The following is a 24,664-nucleotide window of genomic DNA, read 5'->3' on the forward strand; positions in this document are numbered from 1 at the left end:
CTAGAGGTAATTAATGAGATATTTATCCCATTGACATTCGAAACTTAGTTTTTTATTTTCATGCCTTAATTTTTGCACACGAACTTTGTGCTTCTTTTTCTTCTCTTGGAAAGTATGATATATTCGATTATAAAAAAAATAATTTTCTGAACAACAAGAGTAGAAACAAATTAATGAAAAAGAAAATTTCACAAGAGAACGTAATTTCTACTCTTGCCTGTTTGCCAAGTCTATATATACTATACTGCATATTGACTTGAATTTCGACGCAATTGCACTTAGTAGCAACCTGCTACTGCTAGCTATTTCGTAACAACTAGCAAGAAGTGTTTGCGATTCACTAACATGGCGGCTGTGGGAGGTTCAGGTTCCATCGGTGTTCATGGTTTGGGAGACATGAAGAGTCTCACCATCCAAGTCATCACGGGTCGATGGTTCGTTGTGTTTGCCTCTTTTCTAATCATGGCTGCAGCAGGAGCCACCTACATGTTCGGTCTCTACTCAAGTGACATAAAAAACACACTTGGCTATGACCAAACAACTCTCAACCTCCTTAGTTTTTTCAAGGACTTGGGTACCAACGTTGGTGTCCTCTCAGGACTCCTCAACGAGCTCACTCCACCTTGGATTGTGCTAGCCATTGGTGCCATACTAAACTTTTTTGGGTACTTCATGATATGGCTATCAGTGACTCAAAGAATAGCAACACCGAAAGTGTGGCAGATGTGTCTCTACATTTGCATAGGTGCTAACTCTCAGTCCTTTGCCAACACTGGTTCCTTAGTAACTTGTGTCAAGAACTTCCCTGAAAGTCGTGGGGTTGTGTTGGGCATCCTCAAAGGCTATGTGGGTCTTAGTGGTGCAATCATCACTCAGCTATACTCAGCTATTTACTACGATGACACAAAGGCTTTGATTTTGCTCATAGGTTGGCTTCCAGCTGCTATATCTTTTGCTTTCCTTCGAACGATTCGATACATGAAGCCGATTAGACAGCCTAATGAGCTAAAGGTTTTCTACAATTTTCTGTATATTTCTCTTGGCCTTGCTGGGTTTCTCTTGGTCATGATCATTATACAGAAAAGGGTCAACTTCACACAGAGTGAGTATGGTGTGAGTGCTGCTATGGTCATCTTCTTGCTCTTCCTCCCACTTGTTATTGTTTCTATTGAAGAACATAAGATCTGGCAGAGTAAAAGGCTTGCATTGGTTGATCCCTCGCCAGTGAAAATAATAACCGAGGGTGAAAAGGTCAACCCGAATGGTAATACTAACTCGCCAACACAAGCAAAGGGAACGGTTTCACTTTCCAACGATACCAAGTGGTGGCAAAATGTGTTTAGTCCACCAGAAAGAGGTGAGGATTATACCATACTTCAAGCACTATTCAGCATCGACATGCTAATACTATTCATAACTTGCATTTGTGGTATTGGGGGCACGTTGACTGCAATAGATAATCTGGGTCAGATAGGAAACTCACTTAAATACCCCAAGAAGAGCATAAGTACTTTTGTCTCCCTAGTAAGCATTTGGAATTATCTAGGACGTGTTTTCTCTGGATTTGTTTCCGAACACTTTCTACAAAAACACAAGTTTCCTCGTCCTCTTATGCTTACTTTAACCCTCCTCTTATCATGTGTTGGTCACCTTTTGATAGCATTTGATGTTCCAAACGGTCTCTATGCGGCTTCGGTAATCATTGGGTTTTCTTTTGGCGCACAGTGGCCTTTACTTTTTGCCATCATATCGGAGCTTTTTGGGCTTAAATATTATGCAACTTTGTACAACTTTGGAAGCGCAGCAAGTCCACTAGGGTTATATTTGCTTAACGTGAAGATGACTGGGCATTTGTATGACAAAGAAGCCAAGAAGCAATTAGCAGCATTGGGGTTAGAAAGAAAGCCAGGACAAGAATTAAATTGTGTTGGGGTCCATTGCTTCAAATTATCCTTTATTATTATCACAGCTGCAACTTTTTTTGGTGCCATTGTTTCACTCATTTTGGTGGCTAGGACGATAAAGTTTTACAAAGGTGACATATACAAGAGATACCGGGAAGATGCCACGGTGGCAGAAGCTGAAATGGTGGGGGTGGAGAACGGTGGCAGAGAAGGCCAAGATGCCAAACTTGGCCAACACTTGGTGCCTGCAACTCAGAAATAGGACATATGGAAAAGGATGATGTAGATCATAATTAAAGTGTAAACAAAATTTTAATAATGTCAAACATCTTATACCATATAATATGTAACGTTGTGCTACATTTTCTTTGCCGTGCTGTATAATTTTCATTTTCTCGGTCACACAAAGCGACGTGCCCCTTTATTAGCATTGATTCTAACTCTAAGGAATATAATAGAAGAAACAAGACATGATTGTCTTGTTATTGTAATAGTTGATATACTTTAATGCGAGTTTGCTCTTTTAATTGCAAGTGGTTGGGTAATGCATGTGTGGTTATCTTCTATTAAGGCTGAATGCTTCAGCGTAAGTTTCTTAATTAATACATTGAAAGGGTGTGTAATAGTAAAATCTTAGATTCGTAAATGGAACATGACCATAACCAGCTCGCTGGCTACACCTGTCAAGAGTCTCGCCTAAGCCTAATACGAGTTGTTGATGGTAAAATGTTTGGTGTATTAAAAAAGATAAGGGCATAAAATTAAAAAAGTGATACATAGGATAGATATAAATAAGGATAATAGAATGAAATATACTGTTATATTTTATTCTGGTTCTATTTTTGTACGAAATAACCTAAGACATGCAAACGACTTTTCTTATGTGGATCTTTCATAATTTTATTGATTCTAAAGTTGTTCATTAATAATTTTATTCCGTATATTAAAGTTGTTCGTTTTCTGTATAGTTCTTCGTTTCAGTATGGAAATTCGGTATGGAATAATAGATTTTAAACCATTTAAAAATTTAAATCCCTTTTAAATTTAATAATAATTAGCTTATTTAAGTAGACACGTATAGTAATATTGATAATATATTGTTATTATTTTTTACTGTTATATTTTTAAATTATATATTTGTTATCTTATTTTAAAGTTTACGCCTAGCTATTAACTTATTTTTGAAAAAATATTTTAAAATACGCTTTAAAATATTTGTTTATGTCACACCATACTTTTTTAAATTTGAATTAAATTAAAAAATATATATATTTATATCAGATAAATATAGATGGAACTCATCTTATAATAAATTTCAAAAGTAGATCAAGTTTCTTTGAAGTAAAACTTGATATGGCCCAACCTGTTTTTGCAAATAATGGGCTACTCTTGAATCGAAACAATGAGTATAAAATTTATTAAAAAATCTAAATTTATTTTAAAAAATTATGACACATTTTTTACATATATTTATGTAAAAATACAATTTAATTAAATCATTTATATTAATTGGTGAAAAATACTAGTAACACTATTTTACATCTTTTTATTTTTTTAAGTTTTGATAATTTCAAAATTTTTCAAACATCACTTCTAATTTAACTAATTACTAATTATAATTTTAAAAATTTTTAATTAATAATAAGATGTGTATTAAAAAAATATAATAAAAAATTATTGTTAACATTTGTTTTAATATATTTTAACATAATAAAAATATATATTTAATTTGAATTTATTTTTAAATTAAATGTAATGTATATCATATTTAATTTCCAATAAAAGAATAACCAAGTTGTCAATATCTCACCCTCTGGGAAAAATTGTCAGCGTTCTTGGATAACTGTGTCAAACTGTCAAAGGCAAGTTGGTGACAAAAATTTTTATTTTTCTGAAGAAGTGACAGATAGATGCTAGCTCACGATTGGACACAAAAGACAAATGTTATATTAATGAGACAAAAATTATGTATAAGCAATTGATTCCATAGCTATCATACATCAATAAAATCTCTATACCATGTTTCTTACCAATAATTATATATCTCACTCTTTATCTCCACGATTTTACTATATATTATAGCCAAATGTTTTAAAATTTAATATGCATAAATTTATTAACAAAAAATGATAAATAATCATTTTTTAAAATTAAAACTAAATTATGTCTGTCAAATTGTAAACAAATAAAAATGTTAACGTGTGGAAATTAATTTTTAAATTAAATATTATTTATTTAACCTTTTTTTTTCCCTTCTCTTGTAAGAATAGGTTGAAAAGCTTATTCAAAAATCAAAACGGCCTCGGTGTGTGCTGTGTGTAATGTGCATAAAAATAGACACAACCAAATCTAAAATATTTCTAGTAAAAAAATTAAATTAATGCAGCTAAATTTAAACACTAAAACAGAACAGACTGAATTAATTAATTTTTTCAATTTAATTTGGTCAGTTTTCATTAATATTTAAAAAATATATAAAAATGTATTTCTTTTTAGAAAATATCTAAAAGAAATTGAAATATGATATTAATTTTTTATGGTAAAGTTTTCTTTTATATAAACAGACTATACACGTTCATTTGACGGATCTCGTTTATTAATAACACTGTTTAAGTAATAAATGAATAGTAAAATTTTATTAAAAATATGCTTATAATTCATTTAAAATTGCAAGGCGGGAGCTGATTAGTATTTTATTTATTATATTGATGTGGATTTTTTTTTGTTTCAAAACATGTTTATACATTAAATTAATTTTAAATAATAATCAAAATTCAGGACAGCTTTTTTTAATACATTTATAGATATTAAATTCATAATAATTACTTTTCTATTTAGTGCTATGTTAAAATATTTGTTTACTAATATAAAAACTCATTTATCATATAAATATATTTTAATTAACAAATATAACATTCAATTGAGAAATTAATATTTATTATATTTTATCAAATGGCTTATATATATCGTTTAATAAAAATAACATTAAATGACAATATTAAAAATATATTTGTATATATCCATTATATTAATGTGCAGGTAAATTTTAAAGTATGTTTATAAATTAAATGTATTCTAAATGAAAATAATAATAATTAATAATTATTTTTTAATAATAAATAATTTGTAATTTATATTAATACAAAACAGTAAATGTAGTATAATTAATGGAAAACAAAATTATTTAATAAACAGAAAAATATATACTAATATACAGTTAATTTTACGTATATTTATTTGTTTTATTGAAGTACAGTTTAACTTTAAAATTTGAAATATTACTGAGATTTTATTTTGCGAGCAAAGTTATCCTCTTTGGACTTTGGTGCTTGATTATAACGTTTCACGTGCCAATACCATTGGTGTTAGACTAACCATGCTTTACGAATTTGTGATATGTTTTTCAAACAATTTTTACACATATATGTTTCGAACTTGAGTTTCCATTGCGAGTGTAGCACCAAATATTTGTCAGTTTTCAGAAAAGAATTTTAAAATTTGCTTAATTATACTTATAATTTTTATATTTTACGTATTACTACTAGGGATATTTGGGACCTATCCAAATATATTTATTATTTAACACTGCCTATTTATATACAAATAATTAATCTTTCCTGTTTTGCAAGTTTAGCTAACTACCTAATTAAGTTCAATTTATGCAAGCAATTCCAGGCGGTCCTCAATTATTATTTTTATTTAGCATAAAATTATTTACTTATTAAATTAATTTGAACTAGAAGATTAAAACAATTTCAAAACAAATAATATTTTTTAAAAATATAATACTTGGTTGTGTTCAGTTGTTCGACGCTACATTATGTAGAAGAAACTCACATTCCAGTTGAATAAACGGGAAGCTAATTAAACACGTCTTAAATACAACTAAAGGGAGAGGAAATCTTGGTGTGAACAAAAAAAAACATAATAAATTTAAAGTTTATTAATGGTTGAAAAGGGTTGTTTTATATATTTAAGAACTAATATCATATCAATGTTAACTCATACTATATATCAGAATTTTTGTACATCGTTTAATGTAGAAAATGAGAAAAAATATAGACAAAAATAGAAAAATAATATTAAAAAATATCGTCCTCGAAAAGCATGATGCGACTTTGCATATGCTTCTGAAAACCGTGTGGTCCCAATTCGTAATTGAACGGTGATTGTGTAGTAAACTTGATGGTTGGCTGAAAAATTGGTCCCCCGTGGACTATAGTCAACCAATGAGTAAGGATGATCCATATTATCTATTGACTATAGTTAAAACTTCTTCAAAAGGAAACCAACTAATATAATATTAAATTTTAATACAAATCTTGTTATATTTAGATTTTAAAATTTAATGTTAACAGATTTAGTCTTTTAATTAAAAATCAGAAATAAAACTTTTTTTAAAAATATGTATTTCTCAATTTGTTATAATTTATCCGAATCATAAATGCAATAATACAATGAAAGGAAGAAAATAAAAATATTATTAAAGTATATAAATATTATTATTATTATTATTATTATTATTATACATAGATATACACACGTGTTCGATTTCTGGATCCATCCATGATAAGGTCTATATATACGGTAGCATTTAGGTATGGATTAGCAGTTGCTCAAAACCAGTAACAGCAACAGTCTCTGTTACTCAAAAACATGGCGGTTGCAAGTATGGGCTCCGTCGGTGGTCTGTGCGACACGAAGGGCTTAATCGTCCAAGTTGTAACGGGACGGTGGTTCGTGGTGTTTGCCTCCTTCTTAATCATGGCAGTCGCCGGAGCCACCTACATGTTTGGCCTTTATTCCGAAGATATAAAAAGGAACCTCGGCTACGACCAAACCACCCTCAACCTCCTTAGTTTCTTCAAAGACTTGGGTGGCAATGTTGGTGTCCTCTCAGGCCTAATCAATGAGATCACTCCTCCTTGGGTGGTACTCGCCATGGGTTCCGTTTTGAACTTTTTCGGTTACTTCATGATATGGCTTGCGGTGACTAAAAGAATAGCAACACCCAAAGTGTGGCAGATGTGTCTCTACATCTGCATAGGTGCTAACTCTCAGTCTTTTGCCAACACTGGTTCCTTAGTCACATGCGTCAAGAACTTCCCTGAGAGTCGTGGGGTTGTGTTGGGTATCCTCAAAGGCTATGTTGGTCTTAGTGGAGCTATCATCACGCAACTCTACTTTGCTTTTTATTACACCGACTCGAGGTCTTTGATTTTGCTCATAGCGTGGCTTCCAGCTGCTATTTCCTTTGCTTTTCTTCGAACCATTCGCTACATGAAACCGGTTCGCCAACCTAATGAACTAAGCGTTTTCTATAAGTTTTTGTATATTTCTCTTGGACTTGCTGGGTTTCTCTTGGTTATGATCGTAGTGCAGAAAAAAGTGTCTTTCTCTCAGAGTGAGTATGGGGTGAGTGCTGGTGTGGTGCTTTTCCTTCTCTTTCTCCCTCTTGCTGTTGTTTTTGTTGAACAGTACAAGATCAGAGAGAGTCAGAAGCTTGCTTTGGTTGATCCAGTGCCAGTGCAAATAATAGACGGAGGAGGGTTTGAGTCTGCAAATGGTAACTCGCTCTCGGCTCCAACATCGAAGGTTGAAGAAACTAGATGGTGGCAGAATGTTTTTAGCCCACCAGCTAGGGGTGAGGACTATACCATTCTTCAAGCCCTTTTCAGCGTAGACATGATATTGCTGTTCTTCGCTACTACTTGTGGTGTTGGTGGCACTCTGACAGCAATTGACAATCTGGGTCAAATTGGTACCTCATTTGGATACCCAAAGACAAGCATAAGCACATTCGTGTCCCTAGTAAGCATTTGGAATTATCTGGGAAGGGTTTTCTCTGGTTTCGTTTCTGAACATTTTCTAACAAAGTACAAGTTTCCTCGACCACTCATGCTCACGCTAACTCTCCTCTTATCCTGTGTCGGTCACCTTCTTGTAGCATTTAATGTGCCCAATGGTCTCTACGTGGCTTCTATAATCATTGGGTTTTGTTTCGGCGCACAATGGCCCTTGGTCTTTGCCATAATTTCAGAGCTGTTTGGGCTCAAATACTATTCAACTTTGTACAACTTCGGCGGTGCAGCAAGCCCAATTGGCCTTTATGTGCTTAATGTCAGGGTCGCAGGGCACTTGTATGATAAAGAAGCTATGAAGCAATTGGCTGCAACGGGTATTCCAAGGAAAATTGGGCAAGAATTGAGTTGTGTTGGGACCAGTTGCTTCAAGTTGTCCTTCGTTATTATCACTGCAGCCACATTTTTTGGTGTCATTATTTCGCTGATTTTGGTGGCCAGGACTATTAAGTTTTATAAGGGTGACATATACAAGAGGTACCGGGAGCAGGCCGAAGAAGCCACCACTGAGATGACGGTGGTCCAAAACGGTGGCGAGAGAGGACAAGAACTCAAACGTGGGGTGTAATTGATGTAGGGTAAGATTCAAGTTGTGAGAGGGATCTATTGTTACTCTTCAAATTTAAATTTTTTTTGTTTAAAATATTTTTATAATATTTTAGCAACAAAAATATTTTAAACAAAATTATTTAAATAAAAAAGTGACGATAAAGTGAGCTTAGCAATAGTTGGATTTCAATTCCCCAGCCACTACGTCATCGACCGCAAAGAAAAATATAGACAGCTAAGCTTTTTTCTTATTTCCTCTCCTTGTCTTTCATCCACTGCATTCATATGCTAATTATGGAGAATTGAAGTCAGAATATGATTGACGTTCAACTACTACTTTCCCACTTTGTTCTGTTTGGGCAACATTTCCCTAACCCTGTGTGCCTGTTTTGACATCCAGTTGTGTCACTCACTGTCAAAAGTTATCTCAAGATTAAAGTACACAACCAAAGTTATCTTTTTTAAGGTTAAACATCACTTTAATCTTTCAAAAATGCATTAAATTTTTATAGAATTATTTTTTATTTTAGTTCTTATTCTTTTTTTATATCATTGATTTTAGTCTTTAGTCTTTGTTAAATGATGATTTGACAAACTCGGATACATGTCATTTTAAAAAGAATACAACTGTATACAGGATGAAGGGAAAAAAAAACGATGCTAATGAATGGAGGGGATGAATAATACATTAGACTTTTAATGGAAGGAGAATAAGTTATATTAAGTAATGGGATGATAGTTTTAAGTATTTAGATAGTATTAATAAATTATTATTATTAATTTAGTAATCACTATTTTTAATTTGTAAATATTATTATTATATAAAAAAAAATATTTTTTGAGTTTGAAGACCTTATCCAAAGGACGCCCTTTCTTTTGGCATTTTTGCATGGCAGGCTGCTATACTGCCTATACCTTATCCTGATTGCACGTATTATACACAATTAGGTTGCATTCCATGAATCCAAATTTGCACTGTTCACTCACATGAAGACTATTGCAAAGGTGTTTCCCACGTGCTAGCTGAAAGGGATAATCTATTTTTACTCTAAAGTTTTATAATATTTTCCATAACTCCATTTTCCTTTTTTTTTCTCCTTTTGTCTTTCCTTCTTATTATAGATATGTTGTGAGAAAATACTGTCAAAATAACATTATTTTAAGCTGCAAAAATACTTGGCCAGGCTGAGAGTGTGAACATGCTCACGTGTAGCAGTAGCTCCATTATGGAAGTACAAACTAATGAGGACTAATTGCAGACTGTAATAAACTACACCTCTGTTTCTCAAACGATTTATGGCAATAACAAACAAAGGATTCATTGGTTCCTGGCGAGTTTGTCTTTGTAGCATATGGTTCAACGCTGTCTTAAAGTACTCGCCAGCTTGCAAAACTTTTCCTTAAATAACGATGCAAACACTTGGACTATGGGTATGTTTAGAAGAGTTCCTAAACAATTTATAAAAAATACTTTATAACAAGTTTTTGTTTAAAATCTTTTGAGTTGTGGATTCGAACACTTTTTATGAATAAGTAGAACAAAACTGGACAGTTAAAGTTTAAATTTAGTTTGGAACAAATATAATTTTTAAATTTAACTCATCTACTTAAACTGATTATATTTAGAGTTTGGGGTTTAACTAGTTGAAATATTATAAATTTTATGCTTATAATATTTAGTTAATTTGTAACTTGGTTATTTTTTTTTCATCAAATGTATTTTAAATATATTTAAATTTAATAATTTAGTGTTTATTTAATAAATATTTGTTAAAAGAGATAAGTTAAGAAAGGAAAATAAAATAAAATGTATTTAAGTATAAAATTAAATAATGAAATTTTAAATAAAATCATAACTGACGATGTATATTTTTCTATATAAATTGAGAATCTTTATCATGTAGTTGTCCATTAAATACTTATTTTAAAATTGTACCTTAAATTGAAAGCTAAACTTGTTTGTTTTTTAAAATAAATTATTTTAGTTAAATATTTATCGAATAATATTCAAATTATTTATTTTTTGGAATACGTAATTCTTATTTTATATCCTGAATAACATTTGCCTCTTTTCTGGGTCATGGATACAAAAAAAATGTTAGAAAGGCCCAAGAGAAGACAAGCCCAATGAAAACATATGAGCATGTTGTGGACGAAAAAAAAACGTGTTACCTGACGCAAAGAAAACAAGTACTAGAAGCAGCATCATGAATGCAGCAAGTCGACGCCATCGCATCTGCATGCAAGATCTTCAGAAGTTTCATATGCCCAGTTGAGTTTCTTAATTTACCCAATTCTATTTTATCTATATTGGGTGATATTTATCATTTATCACCCAATACTTTCAGTATTAAATAATGTTAGATTTAACCTCTTTTTCTAATAAAACTAAAACCAAACTAACTAAAAAATGAGTTTATTCGGGTTATAAGTAATTGTATATTTTTTTTTCTTTTGTTAGTGTATATTTATATGATATTGAATATTTATAATCCATAAATTGCATGTTATAACGAAATAAAAAGATATAATATAAAATTTTCTCATATTTAAAAATAAATATTGATCATATATTTTTTAATCTTTTTTACATGAATTATCTTATGTGTTAAATACACATCAGTGTTTATCATGATTTTGATATATTTCTTTATACGAAGTATTTAAAAAATGATAAATTATTATGGTGCACTCTCGTGCGTCATAGTCTAAAATGTTGATAAGTAGAAGAATATGTTGTAATAAAATTAGTGAAAATTTAATAGAAAAAAAAAAGAGTGAACATTTTACATATTATGTGAGTATTTGTAAATACACATGCAATCATACAAATTTAAAACATCCAAAATATATAAAATAAAGATTGAAATACAAATGTTTGAAATTTTGTTTACTTCAAAAAAGTATTTAAAAAAGTCAAGTACAAGAAAACAAACTTTTATCGATCTTTTAATTGAAAGAGTTATATATATATATATTATTTTATTTTTCTCTTCAGTTAAATGTAAGATACGCTAACTCAATAGGATCATTAACAGTATTCCTATTTCCTTCACGGGAATGATTGAATTTTGCAATGAAATAATTGCAAGTGACAAAATATTTTATTTGTGTAAGCTAATGATGTATATGGTAGTATCGGTTTAAAATAAATTTAGATCTATAAAATATTTAACTTTAATTAAAAGAATACACTCTCATTATTACTTTAAATATATTTATTTATTTCCACTTTAGTTAAACTTGTTTTTGATAAAATGTTTCTTTGCTTTCCCAATGAGACAAACGAATGGGATTTGATTATTCTGTCCTTGTGTTTGGCAAAATTGGAAACAAATAGTTTTGTACCTTTTTTTTGGTCAATAATAATTTTGTACCTAAAATTAAGGATTTAACAAATGTAAAATTAATTTTGGGCCGGGCCTGACTCTCTGGAATACGAAGTGTCTCTGCATGGGTAATCCCATGCCACGTGGCAGAAGGTTCCCATTTTTGTTTGACAAATTAATTTTTGAGGAACAGTTTACACCTCACTCACTCAGTTCCTCTTCTTCCTCCTTCGTCTCTCTCTCTCTCTCTCTCTGCATGCAATTGGCGTCGGTCTCGCTCAGCATTTTCTTTGGAAATGACGATCAAGAGCAAGGGCAAGGGAAAAGCCAAGGCCAAGGATGTTGCCGGAAAATCTCCTGCCGGCAAGCGCAAGTGCGGCTTCGACGATGACAAAACGGGCGGCGGCCGCAAGAGGAACAATAGAGGAGTGCTCCAGTTTTTCGAAGACACCGCTGACGTTGAGGAAAGCGAAGATAGCGACGACAGCGATTTCAGTGATGGTATATAATATGAATCCCTCCTAGTTCACTTTCTCCTGTTCTTGCATTTCTTAATTTGCTACTCTCTTGAGATAATTGTTAGGGTTTCTACCTCATTTATATGTTCCTTTCTATTTTCAGTCCTTTCTTCTTTTAGATGTTTTCACTCTGCTTCGAGGATACATTATTGAGAAATGGTTGAGTTTCATTTAATTTCATGGTTTTCGAGTTCAGTTTTCAACGCAAGAATTTTCAGTGGTATCATACATTCCCTTAGCTTGTCTGAACCCTCTGTGAACAGAATTTTTTGACGAGGATTTTGACGCGTTACCAAGAATGATGAACGAGTCAGCTAAGGGCCAGAGTAGCCTCCCATTTGTCCCCAAAGAGGAATTGGTGGATGAAGAGGAATTTGATAGAATGATGGAGGAACGCTACGGAGACCCTTCTAGATTTGTCTCATTTGCTGAAGACGAGTTTGATGACAAAACAATTGACCCAAGCTTCTTACATACTGGTGACAAGGATTTAGTTCCAACCATCTGGAAAGTCAAATGCACTGTATGATTCCTAAGACATGGCTTTAGTGTTTTTGCTAAATAAATTTCCTAGCATCGCCTTCGAACTTCTTTCGGTGCTCCTTTTGTTCATCCTTTGCTGTGCTTTCGCCGATGCAGGTGGGGCGCGAGAGGCTTTCAGCTTGCTGTCTGATGCAGAAGTTTGCTGACTTGAATTCACTGGGTACTAAATTGCAGATAATATCTGCATTTGCAGTAGATCATATGAAAGGATTTGTGTACATTGAAGCTGAGAAGCAGTATGATATAAATGAGGTAATCTCTGTGCTGGGGATTTTGTTCAGTTTATTTTATTGATATAATTTACTAGTGAAATGCTTTGACCATGCTCCAATTCTATTTTCATCTGGTACTATCGCTCTGCTTCAGGCATGTAAAGGGATTCCTGGTATCTATGTCACTCGAGTGCAACCTGTGCCGAGAGGTGAAGTTCCTCATCTTTTCTATGTTCGAAGTAGAAGCCCTGAGATTTCTGAGGGCATGTGGGCACGCATAAAAAGTGGTAATTACAAGGGGGACCTAGCACAGGTACTGCATGACTGCCCTAGTGATGTTTTCGAGTTGTATTTGCTATCCAACTTATTCCTTATATTTATTATACCTTTCTAGGTTGTGGCTGTGAATAATACACGCAAAAAAGTTACAGTGAAGCTTATTCCGAGAATTGATCTGCAAGCTCTGGCTGCTAAATTTGTAAAGAGACCTTTTCCCATATGATTATCTTATTTTACTTTTTTATATTTTGCAGTTCATCTTGGAAATTTCTGCTGTTTAGTAGATTCAGGAAACTGCTCCAACTGGCATCAGGCCTGTAACTTAATGGACAGTCTATTCTCTTGTTTTGTCTGTAATTAGATTTGATCATAAGACCCGGTAAACAATGAAAAAGTTCTGGTGGTAATCTCTGCTATGTCATTATGAACATAAAATAAAAGTGGACTCATGTTACAGGTTGTGTTTTCTGTTTTCAAATGAAGCATGTAGTTATCTTTTAGAGCAAGCAAACTTCTATTTCCACACGATCCCCTTCTGACTTTGTTGTTGTTCTCCAGTGGCCATGTACTCAATATAGATAGGATAATTGTTGATGATTTTTTTTACTCACCGTTACAGGGTGGAGGGTATAGTCGCCAAAAGGCTGCTGTACCGGCACCAAGATTAATCAGTTCAAGCGAACTTGAGTAATGTTGCATATTCTCATAATTTGGTCTTTTTTGATTGGTAGTTTTTTCTATCATGATTATTTTTCAATAACCCTGCAGGGAATTCCGACCTCTCATACAGTTTAGACGTGATCGAGATACTGGCAAGGTTTTTGAGGTTCTGGATGGCTTGATGCTCAAGGATGGATATGTATACAAGAAAGTATCTCCAGATTCATTAAGTTTATGGGGTGTTGTACCAACAGAGGAGGAGCTGTTGAAGTTTGGGTCTTCTGAAAACAATGAATCAAATGATTTGGAGTGGTTATCTCAGCTTTATGGTGACTCAAAGAAAAAACGGGTTATAAGGGCTGACAAGGGTGGTGGAAAAGGGGAGAGCTCATCAGGTTCTGGTGTGGTAAATGGTTTTGAGCTATATGATCTTGTGTGTTTTGGGTATGTCCTTGTTCAACTTAGTTACATTCAGGATGCCATGTAATTTGCATCTCTCTCTCACCCTGACGTACACACAAACATGCAGATGTGGCATGCACATAGATGTACTTGCACATTCCTAAATATATGGATGTGTGTATATATTGACTCTACCAAATGTTTGCCATTGCAGTAAGAAGGATTTTGGTGTAATAGTAGGCATGGATAAGGATGATACCTACAAGGTACAGCATTCAGCTTATGCAATGTCATTTGTTCAAGCTTTTGATTGAGAATCATCCATTGCTTTGGAAAGTTCTATTCTAATTTCCTTATCTGTTATAGATTATAAAAGAGAGTTCTGATGGACCTGTTGCTGTTACTATTGAACGACATGACATAAAGAGTGGGCTATGTGATTTAAAACTTAGTGCCCAAGATCAGCACAGCAAGACTATAATGGTTAATGATAGTGTTAAGGTTCTGGAGGGTCCATCTAAGGTCTGGTTTTTATTTCTAAATGGGATTTGTGGTATACTTGTAATATTCATGCCTCACATAATATTTTGAAACTATTTCATCTCATTTTACAGGATAAACAAGGCATTGTAAAGCAAATTTATAGAGGGATTGTCTTTTTATATGACGGAAATCAGGAAGAAAATGGAGGTTACTTCACCTGTAAATCTAACATGTGTGAGAAAGTCAAGCTTGCTGTTGGTGATTGCAGTGGAAAGGTTTGAATTTATTTCTAGTATCCTGCTAGGTTATGAACTCTATGATGACTTCATATGAATTTTTTATGTCCTTCACATTGATCCATTCTCAGGATAGCAATCCAGGGCCTTTAGTCTTTGAAGATGAACCGTCATCACCAAGATCCCCCCTATCACCGAAAAAACCATGGCAAACAAGAGAGAATAATCGTGAATGTCTGTAAAGATACATGACTCCTTGACAAACCTTTTAGTTGTGGGTATGCTTATTTCTTATTTTCCTCTATTCAATAATTGTGCATGCAGTTAACCGCAGGGACAACAATAGCTTGTTCACTATTGGTCAGACATTGAGAATTAGGATAGGTCCCTTGAAGGGATACCTGTGCCGTGTCATTGCCTTGCGCCGCTCTGACGTTACTGTGAAACTAGATTCTCAGCAAAAGGTTCTTACAGGTTTGTATATGACAGTCTGCTCTTGATTCTTGAGATATCAAATTAATATTTGTAACAAGTTCTACAAACCTATTTTACTCAGTTAAATGTGAGCATCTTTCTGAGGTTCAAGGCAAGAGTACTGCCATGTCAACAAGGTATTTCTAGCATCGACAATAACTCCGTATATGCCACAACTAATTCTTACTGACTTCTTTGACCACGCCTGTGAATATTGTCCTGAGTTTCTGTATGTACCTTATTTCAGCGGTGATCCAGATTCTAGTTCATTGAAGCCATTTGATCTGCTGGGTACTGGAGGCAGCTCTGGAGGTAGGAATTCCTCATTCTCTAATTTATTATCAGCTTATTTGTTATTATCCTTCACCAAGAGAAGATTTTACCCATAAATTGTTTACAGTATCAACTGACTTGCATGGTTGCTACCTTGCGTTCACTCTGTTTGCCATTAATGTTTTATTGAGACATGAATATTGACAATTGGAAAGGTTGGATGGATGGAGTGGGAACGTCCACAGGTGGTGCTGGATGGAATACTGGAGGGACATCAGCTGAAAGGTATATTTCAATCCTATTAGCTAATTTACTTGATTTTCCTCTGCACTATAGTCAACTAACATATAATCTGGCTAATTAATTTTTATGGACTTAGTCATCAATCAAAAGGAAAGTTTTCATAATATCCAGTTATTGCTCATTAATCTAAAAAATCATTAAATTTGGGAATGGCAAATTATCGGCTATAATGCATAAATTCAGAGGAGCACATGCTGCAGTATGATAAAGATGGCAGCACACCTAAGATGTATTTCAGACAATTATAAAGCATAAATGAAATTATGATTAAGTATTAAAACTAAGAAAGCACAGCTAAATTAAGCATGATATAAGTAGTGTCCTTTTGATATTTTATTTCATTTTCTGAATGTCCTGATATGGACAATTCTCTCTTTAAGAAGCATCTCTAATTGATATATGAAGGGATAGGAGTGGCTTATTGTCGTGACATCTTTGTGTGTTGTTTTAAAGCATTGTCCAGTTTATTTAAAATTGCAAAGACCCAGTCTTTTCTTTTCTTATTCATGATTATTTTTTAAATTCTGTCTTATGATGATGTTTTTCAGGAGTGCATGGTCTAACCATTCTGGTCCAAGCTTCTCGGTATGTGTTTCAACTTTGACTGTGTGTGCCTCCTTTCCTATCTCTCCTATCCCCTTGTGCATGTGTATGGTAACCATCCTTGTTCTAATATATGCCTGCATACCCATTTACGTTCAGTTGTATTTTGTCTATGATTTTACTGCATTTTAATTTAATTAGTAGACATATTCTTGTCATCGCAGAAGCCAGAATCTGCATCAAATCCCTTCAGCTCTGAGGGTAATGATTCTAGTGCAGATAGTTTATCTTGTTTTTGTTTCAACGTAAGTGTTCATCAATTGCCTCATTGTTATTGTGATGTGTAGGTGTGGAGAATACTGCTTGGGAAACAAAAAACACTTCAAATCAGAACTCTGCATGGGGTGCTGCTGTTGAAAAGAGTGGAACTGCTTCTGATCCAGATCAGCCTAGTGGCTGGGGAAAAGGTGGTGGAAGCTGGGGTCAGGCAGAGCATAAAATTGGAAATACGGGTGATGAAAATTTTGGGGAAAACCAACCCTCAGGATGGGACAGTAAAAGCAGTTGGAATACAAACAAAGCTTCTGAAGGGGGGTCCTCTGGTTGGAACAGTGTCAAAAGAACAAATGAAACATCAACTGGATGGGCTGAAGGCAGTGGTTTTAAAAGTGGATCAGATGATGGGGGAAACTTGAAATCGTCTTGGAGTGGCTGGAATTCTGGAACAAGTGGAGTCACAGAAGCTGGAAACTCTGCTAGTGCTTCAGATATTGATGATAATAAGGGTGCGGGCTGGAAAAACAAGTCAAGTAAGGCTGGGAGCGACTCATCTGGTTGGGCAGCAGGTTTTGGTCAAACCTCTAACTGGGAAAGGGGGTTGGGTGAGGGAGCCCGAGAAGTTTCTAATTGGGGCAGCATGAAATCTGGTTCAAGTGCTGTAGCTGAAAGTCAGGATTCTGATTGGGGAAAAGCCAATAATTGGAACTCAGTATCTGGTGATGCTGGTAGACCAAAACAAGTTTCAAATTGGGGTACTTGTAAATCAAGCAGTGGGAATGAGAACCAGAATTCTGACTGGAGATCTGGGCATACCGATCCTGGAAATCAAGATTCCAGCTGGGGCAAGAAAAACAATTGGAACACTGGAAACAGTGGAAACCTGGCTTCTGATCCAAACAATAGCAATTGGAATTCTGGATCTGGTGATTCTAATAAAAATTCTGACTGGGGAAACAATGGCAACCAGAACACAAACAAATCCTCTTGGGGTACAGGGAACGAAAACAAACATTCCAACTGGAGTTCTGTGAATACTGATCCTGGAAATCAAGATTCCAGTTGGGGCAAGAAAAGCAATTGGAACTCTGGAAACAGTGGAAACCTGGCTTCTGATCCAAACAGTAGCAATTGGAATTCTGGATCTGGTGATTCTAATAAAAGTTCCAACTTGGGAAACAATGGCAACCAGAACACAAACAAATCCTCTTTTGGTACAGGGAATGAAAACAAATATTCCAACTGGAGTTCTGTGCAAACTGATTCTGGAAATCAAGATTCCAGTTGGGGCAAGAAAAGCAATTGGAACTCTGGAAACAGTGGAAACCTGGCTTCTGATCCAAACAGTAGCAATTGGAATTCTGGATCTGGTGATTCTAATAAAAATTCCAACTGGGGAAACAATGGCAACCAGAACACAAACAAATCCTCTTGGGGTACAGGGAATGAAAACAAACATTCCAACTGGAGTTCTGTGCAAACTGATTCTGGAAATCAAGATTCCAGTTGGGGCAAGAAAAGCAATTGGAACTCTGGAAACAGTGGACACCAGGCTTTAGATCCAAACAGTAGCAATTGGAACTCTGGTTCTGGTGATTCCAATCAAACTTCCAACTGGGGAAGAAATGCCAACCAGAATTTTAACAAATCCTCTTGGGGCGCTGGAAATGAAAACAGGAATTCCCACTGGAGTTCTGGGCATACTGATCCTGGAAATGAATGTCCAAATGAAAATTCTGATGATAGAGGGGGCAGTGGGAACTGGAGAGGTGGTTACCGTGGTAGAGGAGGTTTTAGAGGTAGAGGTTTTCGGGGTAGAGGAGAGCGGGGGGGCTTTGGTAGCCGAGGAGAGCGTGGAGGCTTCAGTGGTCGAGGAGAGCGTGGAGGCTTTGGTGGTGGTGGTAGATCAGACAGGGAAGGTTTTGGTGGTAGATGGGGATCAAGCAGAGGGTTTGGAGGTCGAGGAAGGGGTGGCCAATCTGGTGGTGGGAACAACAGAAGGGATTCTGGTGAGGATGGGTCTGCTGACTGGAAGAAGGGATCGGATAATGTTGAAGGGTGGAAGAGTGATAATGGATCTAGGGCTTGGAACCAGGATAGCAGTGACAAGGGTGGGCAGAGCTGGAGCCAGGGAAATGCAGATAAGAAGTGTCCAAGCTGGAACCAAGGAGGTGGAAGTAATAAGCAATGGCAGAGCTGGAGTTCAGCAAGTGGTAGTTGGAAAAATGGGGGGTCAGGGCAATTGACAGAGGCTAAAAATGGTGCGGGATGGTCAAAAGAGGGAGATTTTGCCCAGGAAAATGCTTCAGTCACTGGAGATAATGGGGCTTCCCAAGGAGCTTGGAATTGTGAAACTGGTGACAAGAAGGATGGGCAGAGCTGGAGCCAGCGAAATGCAGATAAGGAGAGCCTGAGCTGGAACCAAGGAGGTGGAAGTAATAAGCAATGGCAGAGTGGGACTTCAGTAAGTGGTGGAGCTAGTGATAATTGGAACAACAATGAATCAAAACAGACCACAGAGGCTAAAGATGGTACTGGCTGGACTTCCCATGGGGACCACGGTTCTAGCTGGAAAAAATCCACTACAATTGAAGAGACCAATATCCAGGAGGGTGGGTGGAATAAGGGATCTAATTCAAACACCACTTCTGGGGGCCGGGACAATCAAGAGATGGGTTGGAATAGGAGTGCTGTTTCAGGGGATGGAAGTGAAAGTGGAGACGGAGTTCTGAGTTGGGGCCAATCAAGTGCAGCAGACAAGGGTCAGTCATCTAGTTGGAAAGGATCAGCTGATGATGGTAAGGAAGAAACAATGAACTGGTTTGCATTTATTTTTCTAAAAAAATAAATTTAAAATTTTGAAAAGATAAGTAGAATTACAATGCAAATTAATGATTTTTATGAATCATTATTAATTAAAAGTTTATGTGCGAAATAGTATTAATCTTACGTGTTTCTAATAAATTTATGAACACCAGATTTATTCTCACCTTATTTCCTTAATGTCTGTTTCATTATATGTAGGTGCAGCTGGTTCGTGGGGCAAGAGAAGTGATGGGAGTGACAAAGGTGGATGGTAATTGCTTTCTAGAACGTGCTAGATATCAAATAAGGAATTCTAGCTCAGGCATTTGTAACTGATGGCAAACTTTTCTTTTGTAAATCATTTCTAATCTGTCTGATAGAACTTGATGTTTATTATTTTTGTCTTTTAACTATTGTATGCGGAACTGATGAATACCAATCCTTTTTTCCGGGTTACGCTATGAATGTTGAGAAATATGCTTCCCTGAAATTGGATGCTTTAGTGGTATTACAATGTTCTTTTATGTGATTTTAGGGTTGGGATTATGTTTTTTCTATATTGTGAAATAGTCAGGAATGAATAACCGAAGGAGTTGACAATGGTGATTCACGATGTCCGAACATCAAAATTGATGGCAGTTTTGTAAGGCATAGGGATGAATAAATTATAATCAGAAGTTAGTTCGAGCTTTTGCAGTGGTGCATAAAAAATATCAAACGCAATACGAACCGTGATAGCTTACCTGAACAATGTTTTTTTAATTTTGGATCATAAATATTTACAAGGGATAATTTATTTGGATTATATATATATATATATATACACACACACACACTACAGTGAGATTAGTTTTTCAATTATCTATTTATAACCTAAATGATAAGTTGACATTATTTAAGTTATTATGTATTTTAATAAATATATTGTTATAATTTAACAAAATATAAAATTATGTATACTCTTAAATATTTAAGTTTTTTTTAAAAAAAAAAAAACTATAACATCAACGAAACTTTTAGAAGAAAATATTATGTCTTTTGATCTCTTGAAATTATTATTCATTTAGAACATATTTGTTTCAGTTTTTTTTATATGAAAAATCCTTTAATTTTAAAACAAATTAACATGCCTGTCTGAGCTTTTAAATATTTCTTCGAATCTGTTCTTAATGCCTCCAAATTTCTATCTGGCCTAGAATTTTCTCGCGTCCCAAACAACACATCTAATTCTCCCCTTGACAAATTTACCGATTTTTATTTATGTGAGTGAAGAACGACAACGCCTTGGATTGAATGCGAGTCAATTTCCGCTTCGTCGTGGTTTACGTGGCAACATGATTCGGCGTTCCCCCGAATCCAACCCAGAAGCCGCACCATTAAGGCTTCTGCTACCTCAAATCCAAATTCCGCTTCCTCCCATTAACATTCGAACAATCTCTCCCAATTTCTAGGGCTTTTGATTATTCATTCCCACAACAACTCCCTCCTCCAACCAAATTCCATTGCATTCCCCAAAATGATCAACAAGATCATAAAACGCGCCCACAAAAAATTAGTAAAATCGGAATTCCCCGAAAATTCCCCAAACGCAGACCAATTCTACGAAGTAGTCGTGAAACACGCGTCTCGTGCCGCCAGCGCCAATTCCGATCCGCTAAACTTCCCTCCGGCGGCGGCGTCCCCCAGTCCCACCGTAATCGAGGCACTTCCGCCAATCGGAGACGTCGCCGTTTCAGAACGGCCCGCTCTGTTCCTCCGAAAAATAAAACTCTGTTCCTTCCTCTGCGATTTTTCAGACACTCTCAAGTCCGTTCACGAAAAAGAAACAAAGCGGCAAACACTCGAAGAGCTCGTCGAAATCATCCAATCCGGTTCATACGCATTCAGCGATAATCAAGAACAACTCGTTAAGATGGTTACCGTTAACATCTTCCGTTGCTTGCCTCCGTCGTCTCGCAACACTGAAAACGTGGATCCTGAAGACGATGACAAGTATTTGGACCCGTCGTGGCCACATTTACAACTCGTCTATGAAATTCTCTTGCGTTACGTTGTGTCACCCGAGACTGATATAAAAAGTGCGAAGCATCACGTTGACCATGTCTTCGTTTTGAAACTCATTGACTTGTTTGATTCGGAGGACCAACGAGAACGCGAGTATTTGAAAACAATTCTTCACCGAATTTATGGGAAGTTCATGGTGCATAGGCCTTTCATAAGGAAAGCCATCAACAACGTGTTTTATCGGTTTATATTTGAAACGCAGAGGCATAATGGTATTGCTGAGTTGCTTGAGATTATGGGTAGTATTATAAATGGTTTTGCATTGCCAATGAGAGAGGAGCATAAGCTGTTTCTAATTAGGGCTCTTGTACCTCTTCACAAGCCCAAATCGATTTCCTCTTATCACCAACAACTGTCGTATTGTGTTGTTCAGTTCGTAGAGAAAGATAACCGACTTGCAGATCCTGTGATCAAGGGTTTGTTGAAGTTCTGGCCCGTCACCAATTGCCAAAAGGAAGTGCTTTTTCTTGGAGAACTTGAAGAGGTTCTCGAGGCAACTCAACCGCCTGAGTTTCTGCGGTGTATGGTCGCTCTTTTCAGGCAGATTGGGCGCTGCCTTAACAGCCCTCATTTTCAGGTTTGTTTATATACCACATTCATTCAGTTAACTTGTTTTAATTAGCTTAATTTTGCATATATGTAGCTTCTGGGGTTTGCTTTTGTTGAGATTCCTTGTCTATTATGTGTGCGTCTTTTTTTACTTTCATTGGACGGTGTATACTTGAGTGGGGTTTTATATGGTTCCTTGGATTTTGGAATAGTTACCGTTGCCTACTGTCTTTTCCTTATGAAACTATGGTTGGGAAACTTGTCATCCATTTCGTCTGCTGACCTTCACCATCCATGCAATGGGAAAAGTAAATAAGCAATAGATGGAGAAATATTCAAATTTGGTTTTGTTCTTTTTCATTTATTGTTGGGGCACTTCTTTTTTTCTTTTTGCTTAGGATTGTGGAACTTCGCTTGAGTCTAGCTCAGAAAAGATGTTAATCGTGATTATATCTGTCAGTGATTGCTTCCATTTGGGCTGACATTTTATGTGGAGGAAAATTGAAAATTTTCTTAAAAATGACCAGCTTGTACTCCAGGAATCAATGTAACCTAAACAATAAAGGAGCAAATACAGAGACAGTAACTGAACCTTTTATTAGTGTCATGAATTTGTGACGATGATAATATGGTATAGTTTATGTGTGCTTTTCAACAAGAAAGAACTCTCAAATATAGGATGTAACACGGTACGTACGCAAGCAAGCTTCTAAGCCCTAGAATCCGCAATGGAATTGAAACTAAAACTCAAACACTATCCCTCTCTTTACCCTGATACCACCCACATTCTATACTATATCCCTCACCTGCCCCTTTCTCTGTCCATCACTCTTCATGCTATAAAAGTGTAACTATTTCCACTTTATTTTTCTGACATCGGCTGCAATATTGATGAACTTGTTTTCTTTATCTGTGGGGAAATACTAAGCTATAAATTAGTTTGGTTTTAGTTGGCTGCAATTTCTTGATAATATTTGACCGAGATCTGAAATCCTTTTTCTTACTCGTGGGGATGCTACATGTATCTAAGCTTTTTGTGATGTAAAGATGCTTGGGTGTCTCATTGTGATTAGCAGGCAGGGCCTGAGGGACATTGTGGTTAAGTTTAGGCCTTTGAAATTTGGACCTAGTTTAATTGGTTATGCATTGGGTTGTTAGTATTTTATTATATGTAATATCAATCCTTAAGATGGTAAAGGGAAATGTTTCTTTATTATTTTCTCTTGATTGCTCTCTCTTATAATTGTATTCCATGGCAGGTTGCTGAACGAGCACTTTACTTGTGGAACAATGAGCACATTATAAGTTTAGTAGCTCAGAATCGAAATGTTATATTGCCAGTAATCTTTGAAGCTTTGGAAAATAACATGAAAAGCCATTGGAACCGAGCAGTAAATGGGCTGACAGCCAATGTGAGGAAGATGTTCCTGGAGATGGATGCTGCCCTTTTTGAAGAGTGTCAAAGGCAGTACTTAGAGAAAGAAGCCAGGGCTAGAGAATTGGAAGAAAAAAGGCTATTAACGTGGAAGAAATTGGAAGCAGTGGCTGCACAAGCCGTGAGGGACGATATGGTTTTGGTTCGTTAAGGGCTCCAAACTCTTTTTTGTTACACGGTGGTGGTTGTGCAGAAATTTCTTCCTAAATTGGGGTTGCAGTGACTGACCAAAAAAAAAAGAATTGGGGTTACATCACTGCTGCATATCAAAGTTGGAAAGGAAGAAATTGTAATTATATTTTAATTACAAGGCACGGTGAACAAGATATGCACAATAACAAGCTTGCAAGTCCTCTTTCTCAGTGAAACAAGGACTACAATCTTCATTTGATCCTTCCCTTGCTTCTTGGTTTATTCTTGTGTCAATTGTAAATACAACGTTACATTTTTCTTCAACTAAGTTGTCATTTAATCCTTCACATTCACCCGCTGAATGAAAAAATGGTGCCGTTGGTCACCACATTTTGGTGAATAGGAAGAGCTTGTGTCATTTATGGTTAGGAAAAAACAACGAGCAACTACTCATCTCTCGTCATTGTTGGCCTTCACAATTTTGAAATAGAATAACTGAATTAATATTGTCCAAAATATTGAATAATAACAATAACTTTTTTAACACATGTAAAGCACATTTAATAAAAAACTATATATAATAATTTGTGTTAAAATAATAAAATAACAATTTAATATATTACTAACACTAAATGTGGTAATTTTTATTTTTTTAACATACATTCTTAAGTATATAGGAAAAGATTTTAAAAATATAAAAATAATTGCATACTATATGGAATAAATTAATAAATTATTTTTTTTAAGTCTTATTTTGTTTTGATATATTTCTATTTGAAGAAGTAACGGACTGATGTATTTCATCTGGGAAGCAGTAAGTTACTGTTGAATGAG

At 35.2% G+C, this 24,664-nt stretch overlaps 4 protein-coding genes across 4 annotated transcripts; all 4 read left to right on the plus strand.

Moving 5' to 3' along the window:
• Positions 1 to 345: 345 nt before the first annotated feature.
• LOC113871908 lies at positions 346 to 2,166 on the plus strand. Its single transcript, XM_027509000.1, has one exon. It carries the CDS (start codon positions 346 to 348, stop codon positions 2,164 to 2,166), a length of 1,821 nt encoding a protein of 606 aa, XP_027364801.1.
• Positions 2,167 to 6,518: 4,352 nt separating this feature from the next.
• On the plus strand, positions 6,519 to 8,816 carry LOC113872421 (protein NUCLEAR FUSION DEFECTIVE 4-like). Its single transcript, XM_027509963.1, has one exon. It carries the CDS (start codon positions 6,561 to 6,563, stop codon positions 8,331 to 8,333), a length of 1,773 nt encoding a protein of 590 aa, XP_027365764.1. The 5' UTR covers positions 6,519 to 6,560; the 3' UTR covers positions 8,334 to 8,816.
• Positions 8,817 to 11,874: 3,058 nt separating this feature from the next.
• LOC113872420 (protein RNA-directed DNA methylation 3) lies at positions 11,875 to 20,290 on the plus strand. The gene is made up of 19 exons (XM_027509962.1): positions 11,875 to 12,144; positions 12,425 to 12,684; positions 12,801 to 12,956; positions 13,071 to 13,229; positions 13,311 to 13,394; positions 13,815 to 13,882; positions 13,964 to 14,299; positions 14,472 to 14,523; positions 14,624 to 14,779; positions 14,872 to 15,015; positions 15,108 to 15,210; positions 15,301 to 15,450; positions 15,533 to 15,587; positions 15,698 to 15,762; positions 15,939 to 16,008; positions 16,575 to 16,611; positions 16,794 to 16,830; positions 16,917 to 19,643; positions 19,870 to 20,290. The coding sequence occupies exons 1-19, from the start codon at positions 11,940 to 11,942 to the stop codon at positions 19,923 to 19,925; spliced, it is 4,920 nt and encodes a 1,639-aa protein (XP_027365763.1). The 5' UTR covers positions 11,875 to 11,939; the 3' UTR covers positions 19,926 to 20,290.
• A 533-nt stretch (positions 20,291 to 20,823) lies between these two features.
• Positions 20,824 to 24,340, plus strand: LOC113872424 (serine/threonine protein phosphatase 2A 57 kDa regulatory subunit B' beta isoform-like). The gene is made up of 2 exons (XM_027509965.1): positions 20,824 to 22,291; positions 23,523 to 24,340. The coding sequence occupies exons 1-2, from the start codon at positions 21,167 to 21,169 to the stop codon at positions 23,847 to 23,849; spliced, it is 1,452 nt and encodes a 483-aa protein (XP_027365766.1). The 5' UTR covers positions 20,824 to 21,166; the 3' UTR covers positions 23,850 to 24,340.
• Positions 24,341 to 24,664: the final 324 nt, after the last annotated feature.

Source organism: Abrus precatorius, unplaced genomic scaffold, assembly GCF_003935025.1.
Source record: "Abrus precatorius isolate BTA unplaced genomic scaffold, Abrus_2018 Scaffold7, whole genome shotgun sequence".
NCBI lineage: Eukaryota > Viridiplantae > Streptophyta > Magnoliopsida > Fabales > Fabaceae > Abrus > Abrus precatorius.